Source organism: Austrofundulus limnaeus, unplaced genomic scaffold (assembly GCF_001266775.1).
Source record: "Austrofundulus limnaeus strain Quisiro unplaced genomic scaffold, Austrofundulus_limnaeus-1.0 Scaffold1448, whole genome shotgun sequence".
Lineage (NCBI taxonomy): Eukaryota > Metazoa > Chordata > Actinopteri > Cyprinodontiformes > Rivulidae > Austrofundulus > Austrofundulus limnaeus.
Window position 1 is genome coordinate 61,525 of NW_013953850.1, and position 8,643 is coordinate 70,167.

The 8,643-nt window shown below is 40.0% G+C and overlaps 1 protein-coding gene across 3 annotated transcripts in view; it reads left to right on the plus strand.

The window, feature by feature from the left end:
* The window catches only part of hivep3a (HIVEP zinc finger 3a), a 75,853-nt gene that overhangs the window by 61,243 nt on the left and 5,967 nt on the right, over positions 1–8,643 (plus strand). For all 3 annotated transcript variants that reach the window (XM_014032438.1, XM_014032440.1, XM_014032439.1), the window contains one exon: positions 5,704–6,254. In XM_014032438.1, coding sequence (XP_013887892.1) covers positions 5,704–6,254 — 551 coding nt within the window. The remainder of the gene's footprint in view (positions 1–5,703; positions 6,255–8,643) is intronic.

Here is an 8,643-nt window from a genome sequence, read left to right on the forward strand (position 1 = left end):
CACAAAAACACAGATGTGACCTCCATAAAAAATGTTCAAACTTTAGTCCTGTGCAAACCAACCATTCAACTTTGTAGATGAATTTTGGGGTAAATTTTCAAATTACCATTATAATTACAATAAATGTCTTGGCAAGTTGCTGCTCATTCACACTTCTTATTTTAATCAGCAAACTTCTGACATAATTTGGTCTGAATAACTGATCACTCCTTTTGTCAGAGTAGTTGGTTTTTAAACATGGTCCACAAAGTTGGATTATGGTTGAAATTGGAGATTTTTCAGGAAGGCCATTCCAGACATTTATAGTTAGCCTGTTTTATCCAACCAGAATCCAGCTTTGATATGTTTGAGTTCATCATCCAGGAGCTTCTTTCTTGGTTAGCCACCTCTCAGTTCATGGCAATATAAAATGTTCTTCACTGATGTTCCAGCAGTTTCCTTAACACGACAGGCTTGAACCCCAAGTTCCTACGACTATTTTATGGTTGTAAGTTTTGAAATGGAGGCTGTCAAACAATTTTCTTTTTTGTTTGTGTTGGTAAAGATAAACTCCGAGCTACGGTCAATCATAAAGCAATAAAATCTGCTTTGTTTCACACCCACCTGCCTCCTACATAGTTCTGACAAAAATATATACAGTATTTACTTAAAAGTAATTAATAGAAACAATGGACCTCATGCAAGAACCGTTGGTACGAACAGATTTGTTCTTAAGTTGTGCGTACGAGTGAACAGGTGGAATTTACGCAGCTCATTTACACACTTTTCCTGAAGATAGAAGAGTTTGTTGAATCTGACGTGACATGTTCGTACGAACCCTTTGTACGAACAAAAGTAGGAGAAATTTAGGATAAGAATACGAACATGTTCTTGCWTGAGGCCCAATGACAACCACCMTCTGCACACTGGCATCAGCAGCCAGGAAAGCAAGTTCAGTGGGAGACTGCTTCTTCCCAAGTGCAGGACTAACAGACTGAGGAACTCCTTTGTTCCTCGTGCAATTAAACTGTTCAACTCTTCACTGGAAGTTGAGAGGAGAGCCAGCAGGAGTACAACAGAAACAGCAGGACAATAGGATTGGGTTATTACTGTTAAAACAAACAAAAAAACTGATGTATAGCTGAGTACTGTGTGGAAAAAGGAAATTACAATTTCTYTGAGGGAAAACCCCTACAATTGACACCGAAATTTCAAAAAATGACCAACATCGGTCAATACYGATGTTAATGCTGCTTTATCATGCATCTCTAGCTAAAAGATAAAGGTAGCAGAATGTTAGCTATAAGTAGCAAAATGGTAGCTTTAGGTTAAAAGTAGCAAAACAGTAGCTCTAAGCTAAAAGTAAAATAAGAGTAACAACAGGGCCAGAGCMAGAGTTAGTTTGTTGGTGCCACCCCAGGTGCCACCCCCATATGATTGACAGGTGGGGTAGAAATYGCATGTGGCAATGAAATATGTCCAGTTAGAACAAAAACAGAGTAAACATCTGTCAAGCAGCTGTATTACCTGATGTAAAAGGGAATGACAGAGCAACTAGAAAAGTTCCTTGATAAACTTTGATACTGCCATGTGGCTACCATTTTAAATTTAAGTTTTTACTTTACTAGATGTTGGTGWTTGCAGCTCCTAATTTGTTTCAAATTAGCTGAATTGATCCCTTTGAATTTAGCTTTGGTAGCGGTCTTATATTTTTTAAATTGGAATTCAGAATCTGTTGGCCATCACTCTGTTACCACCACACTTAATTTCAACTTAGTTAAGTTAAATATTTTGATTTATAATATATTTTCCTTTTCAGATTTGGTGGCCAACATGGATTTTTAATTTGCAATCAGAGTTTGTTAAAGATTATTTTCGGCTACTACTATTTAAGTTTTTAGCTGTGTATTTATAGGTTGAATATTTGACTTTCATTAAATTAACATTAGCGGTTAGTTTATATTGGGTATAGCTGGTGGTGTCCAACTCCCACTCTCAAGGGGTCCAACTTACTACCGGCAATGTGAACCAAACTCTTGCAGCGCTTGTATAGAGACTGAATGGCCCGTAACAATGGACCCACAATCCCATACTCGTGTAGTACCCCACCCACAGTGTACCTCGAGGAACACGGTCAAATGCCTTCTCCGAGTCCACAAAAACTTAGTATTTGGTCAATAATAAACAGAATTTCTGGCTCTCTCAGATCTATAACTTCTTCTTTAAGAGGCTCCTCTGTCCTCCACTCTGTAGTAATGGCACCTGTTTGAACTTATCGGTATAAAAGACACATGTTCACATGTTCACAACCTTAAACAGTCACACTCTAAACTCCACTATGGTGAAGACCAATGAGCTGTDTAAAGACACCAGAAACAAAATTGTAGACCTAAACCAGGAAGACTGAATCTGCCATAGGCAAGTAGTTTGGTGTGAAGAAATCAACTGTGGGAGCAATAATAAGAAAATAAAATCCACAAGACCACTGATAATCTCCCTCCGGAAAGGGAGCTCCCTCCAATCAGGAGCTCCATGCAAGATCTCCCCCCGGGGTCAAAGTGATCACAAGAACAGTGAGCAAATATCCCAGAGCCACACGGGGGGTGGGGGTGGGGGGGCTAGTAAATGACCTGCAGAAGGATGCTAGTGTTAAAAAGGCATCRGTAAKGARTCATTAACACACTACRMCRCCAGGGACTCAGATCCTGCAGTGCCAGACGTGTCCCCCTGCTTAAGCCAGTCCATATCCAGGCACGTCTGAAGTTTGCTAGAGAGCATTTGGATGTTCCAGAAGAGTATTGGGAGAATGTCATATGGTCAGATGAAACCAAAGTAGAACTATTTGGTAAAAACACAAYTCGTTGTGTTTGAAGGAAAGTGAATGCGGAGTTGCATCAAAAGTTCACCAAACCTATTGTAAAGTACAGAGGTGGCAGCATCATGCTTTGGGGCTGTTTCTCTGCAAAGGGACCAGGATGAATGATCCGTGTACATGAAATAATGAATGGGTTCATGTATGGTGAGATTTTAAGTGCAAACCTCCTTCCATCAGCAATCACTGAAGATGAAACGTGGCTGGGTCTTTCAGCATGACAATGATCCCAAGCACACTGCCAGGGCAACCAAGGAGTGGCTTTGTAAGAAGCATTTCATGGTCCTGGAGTGGCCTAGCCAGTCTCCCGATCTCAACACAGAGAAAACCTTTTGAGGGAGCTGAAAGTCTGTGTTGTCCAGTGACAGCCTCAAAACATCACTGYTCTAGAGGAGGAATGRGCCAWCATACCAGCAACAGTGTGTGCCAACCTTGTGAAGACTTACAGAAAATGTTTGACCTCTGTCATTGCCAACAAAGGATATATAAAGTATTAGAGATTAACTTTTGTTAAAGAAGAAGTTACAGATCTGTGGGAGACAGAAGTCTTTCTTGTTTGTTGTTATTGACCAAATACTTATTGGGCAAATACTAAATTGCAAATAAATTMTTTAAAAAAYCAGAYAATGTGATTTTCTAGATGTTTTCTCATTTTGTCTYTCATAGTTGMGGTCTAWCTATGATGTCACTTACAGGCCTCTCTCMTCYTTTTAAGTGGGAGAACGTGCACAATTGGTGGCTGACTAAATACTTTATTTCCCCACTGTATTATGTCTGACAGGTCAGAGCTGCTTGATCGCTTTAACAAGCATTTTTTTGCTTCAAGTTCTATTTTTGAATCACTCGGTACTCCACAAAATGATTTCTCCCCCACCAGTTCTGACAATCAGTCATCTGTGGCACAATCACATTGTTTTTCCTTTTTTTAACAGTTTCAGAAGAACATAATGCAATCAAAGGTTTAGATTCTAAAAGAATCAGCAGGTCCAGATCGCCTYAATGCATTTTTCCTTGAAACAAGCTGTTGATTTTATTTCATCCCTTCTGATATATTTTTAATATTTCTCTTAATTCATGCCAAATCCCTTTGGTTTGGAAGTTTGCCTTTCTACTTCCTCTCTTTAAACTGACTTTGCTGCTCCTTCAGATTGGAATCTACTGCAGAATGACTTGAAATTGAARGAGTTTGTCTCTTTTAGGGTGTATTCCCATCCGACATATTTGGTCCACTTTAAACAGATCACCATTGGTCTGTGGATACACTCGTGTGAACCCTTGTAGATCAACCAACTGGGCCAATGCCCATTTTTGAGGTGGTCATAATCCACTTCTAAACAAACATTTGTTTGCTTTGCTACTGGTGTGAATACAGACCGGCCTTGAACTCAACCAACTACAGGAAATGTTGCCTTTTTGGACTTCACGGGCCACTGTAGCTAAGCAACATTAGCCCTCCAGTGTTGGTAATGCTAAAGCCTGGTTTATAGTTGATGAGTCGTACCGGGTGCAAGGGGGTGCGCGCCAAAAGTGACGCAATCGCGCCATCCCCGCCCCTGCGCGTTGGCCCCACGTGGTGTCCCGGCGCATGGTCGTGCACCTCCGAAATTTTGAAACTTCACGAAGGCTAGGCGCCACTCGTCGCGACTTCCAACAGGTCCGAATGTACCGGCATCTGTATGATCCCTCCATGAGATCATAAAGACAACCACATGGCACAAAACTCATGGAAGGATATAGCAACGGCTTTAAAGAAAGATGAGTTAATGTGCCGGAAGACATGGAAAAACATTTGCGACCGGTTTGTGAAAGCCAAGAAGAAGGTCAGCATAAGTGGTGATTCTGGAGGAAACAAACCAGTGTGGATCTCAGTTCGTGAAGCACAGAGAAACAGATAATATGGAGAAAGARGTAAATGTGGTTACTTTATGTGCTACCTCAAGTGTTTCTTGTTCTACACTCTCTCATACTACTTTCCCAMTGGTTTGGCACTGTACTGCCATCTGTTGRCAACAGAAGAACAGCGCGCGACTTCCAAGCAAGCGCACTCCACGGAGCATGCGCGAATACCCAGAGCGCAACTATAACCGAGCCTTTACACTACGCTACAAACAATGAGCTGTTGTGGGTCAGAGAATGCGGAGCATCTTGTCTCCTTTAGGTTGTAGCATTTGACAACGCTGTCCCAAAATTGTACGTATATCATCGCAAAACCGCCACTGAATGAGCTGTTGATAGTTATAGTTAGTTGTGTTAACAGCACCATCTTTGTTTCTGTGTCTGTGCTCTGCCCTGTCCCTATCATTTCTGTCCAATGGGAGCAATGATCCTCACCTGTGTGGCTTTGTTATAAATTCACTTGCAAAAAGCACAATGTGAATACAAGCTGCGCCAAAGGAAAAAAAAAGTCCGCTATTTGTTCTGGACCGAACAAGTGGACCGAAGGACATTCATGGTGTGAAAACACCCTTAATGTTTTTAGGGTCATTCTTAAAGAGTTTGCACACGAGACCTTTGTTTGTAAATGTTATAACTGATTTTGTTCTCTAATTTAGTCCCATCTTACCTTTTTTGGGTGTTTCTTTTTTCTTTTACTTATCATAATGTGATTATTTGTAATTTAATATCAGTAGGTTTGGATTTGGTAATGTATGTGTGCTGTTGCCATTCTTGGCCAAGTCTCTCTTGAAAAAGAGATTTTTAATCTCAATAAGATCTACCTGGTTTAATAAAGGTTAAATTAAAAAGTGTAGTATCATCATTAAAGGCAGCAGTGCTTATGTTTTCATTCAAGGACTTTAATTTCTATGTATGGCTTGGGACAATAATGTTTTTTGTTGTTGTTGTTGTTCTAGGACACTTTGTAGACCGATCAATTCATCCAGTGCAACAAAAGGAAGTTAAGGAGCTCATAGAAAATGTGGATATAGATGCAGCTCCTGACAAACCAAAGGACAGTAGCAGCTCTGCTGCTGATGGCAAGGAAAGTCCAACAGGAGGCCAGCTAAAGGAGTACACAAGCAGCTCCTCCTCACTGCTCACATCCAGGGATGGTACCAAGAAGAGCTCTGCCAGTACCAAAAGAGCTCTGTTTGCCCACATGCACCTCAATGCTTCAACATCAACATCTTCTCCACAAACTCTGTCACCAATTCCACATGGAGAGCTGTCTTCACCGCTCCACCCGTCATCCATGTTCTCTGGCCCTCCTGAACCTCCTCTTTCTATCTCCTCTTCATCTACTTCCACCTGTGCTGCTCCACAGACGGCAGCATCTCCACTCAGAGTGCCAACCCCTGGTCAGAGCCTGGGCTCAGACTCCTCTGAGCCTACATGTTCCTCAGCTGACAGTTCTGTTCAGAGCCAAGCCTGTCCTCTGAAGAACCAGCTGTCTGCAAAAAGTCTGGTGAGTAACAACTTCCACCCGGCAGACCTACCAGTTGTTCTTTGTTTACTCTTATATAAATAAATCAGGTCTAAAAATCACTTCTGTTCAAACTGCGATCTTCACCCATGACTCCACCCACTTCTGTTAGTTTAGCCTCCAGTTTTAAATAAACCAACTTCTGGCTCACAAAGGAAATCTGTGTGGTTTGGTTCCCAGAAAGTCAACATGTAGAACAAATATAGATAGGCAKGTACATATGAGGCTGTTTAATCCTCACATTTATTGGAAATGGAAGAAAAGACAACTTTCTTTTTTTAATCAGCCAAACCAAACCAGCAGCTTCGAAGCCCAAAATAATGCAGGATAGCTTTTAAATAGACACGTTTTGCCTGTGCAGCCGCTGATAAAACGAGAAGCAGGATCATTAAAGACTGGAACCACATGTGGGCCATGAAAACAACACGACTGAATGTCTGGAATCATCCTAAGAACAGAAAAGCTCCAATATAACCTCACCACCTGCTCACACTAATATTCAGTGCCTATATAAAGTATTCACCCTTTAATTGCTATTATAAATCAGTCATGATCTATATTATTTAAAAAATGACCAAAAACAGTATCAGTTTCAAAGTACGTCTTCAGAATAAACCCAATTAAATGGAAATATGTAAAATAAGTAATTGTATAAATATTTACTCTCTTTAAAGTCCCAATTCAACTCACAGAAAAGATTATTAAAAAGTTCAAGTCAAGGGGTGGGTTCAAACAAATTTCCAAGGCCCTGAATATCTTCAGGGTTTCTCTGTAATCCACCATCAACAAATGGAAGGAATGTAGGACGTGTGCAGAGGCCTCGTCTACAAAGACTTGTGTGGATTTCTTACGGTCTAATCAAGAAAACATCATACACACAAATATATCCAGATGAATCAAACCGTGCGTATGCCGGAATCCAAGCAAAATCTTTTGTAAATCCTAATCATCTAATCATACTGCTTTAAAACCCCTGAAGCCCTACAGGTCCTGTACCGGGCCAGCAGATGGCGTCATTCATTGTTGTTTGCTAAAGTTGGTGTAAAACTTATTTTTCCCAAATCTTTTCTAAGTCCGTCACAAAAGGTAATGTTTTTAAAATGAGTCGCCAAATTATTTTTGGATAAATATTTATGATTTTAGAGCTATATAAACAAAAGCAAATTATTCTGTAATTTACTTTTCTCTAATTGTTTTTACAGTAGTTAATCAGAACAAATACTAAGAAAATCTTTCTTTTTAACATGAACACATGAACAAAAAAGCTTTTTCTTTACGTTTTGTCTTTTAAACCTTGGTTCCTCCTTTCACGGGACAGTAAATTTCACTTTGTTTCAACTTTACAGCAATGGAAAAACACATTTTAAGATGATTATAGCAAAGACATGGATTGAGCTCACCTCATTTTGACAGCGTACTGTTTGAGTAGAACTCAGCCAGTACATTGAGTCTTTGTCATGTGCTGTGAGAAAAGTTCAGAGAAGGGAGGTTTATGCAGTGTAGGATGAGAAGTGGGGTCGGGTCTGGTTTGGGGTGTGGTCTGGTAGGTATGTGTAGGATGTTTACAATGAGGTTAATCTAATAAAAAAATAAATGTTTACATTATTTAGAAGAGTTCCTCCTAGTGACAGTTCACTGAGGTTCAGGGTTAGGCTACAGAAATTACATTTTGGAATGGAAGTCAGTGCAAAGTCCTCATGAGGATATAAAAACAAACGTGTGTGAGTGAGAGTGACGCTACAGTCCGGGTGCACAGCCATCCAAGCATTTCTGAGCCTGTTTTGTGCCATTTGTTWTTTCCTCCAATAAGACTGAATCTGTTGTTGTTAAAGGTATCACTTTGCTCATTCATTTATGTCCAATAATCTAACCGCATAGCTACATGTGGATGCATTAATTGATAATTGTGTGTTTCTGGTAAGAACAATAATAGTTTTCGTATAAACAGTTTCCCAGAATCACTTAATTGTTGCCAATAGAACCAGAAAGAGAAATGTGTGAATGCCAGCCATGAAGTTGCACACATTTCCACTCTCATTTCTATCTTAATACATCTGAAGTTTTGAATGAACAGGGGTGTAGACAAGGTTTGTGTATGTATGCATTATTGATACATGGGGCCCCCCCAGAAGAGTGAAAGACCACCAAGACACCTTACCACTCTGAGCAGATATAAGCTTTAGCAGGTGAGTAGGGCTGCAACTAACGATATTTTAATAATCGATTAATCTGTTGATTGTTTTCTCGATTAATCGGCCAAATAATTAAAACGCTTAATTACATGAATATGAGTAGGTATAAATTAAGTTAACTCCTTAAGGATGCAAGTTATTGATAATGAATTAATCTGAAGTTGATTTATCTTATAGAT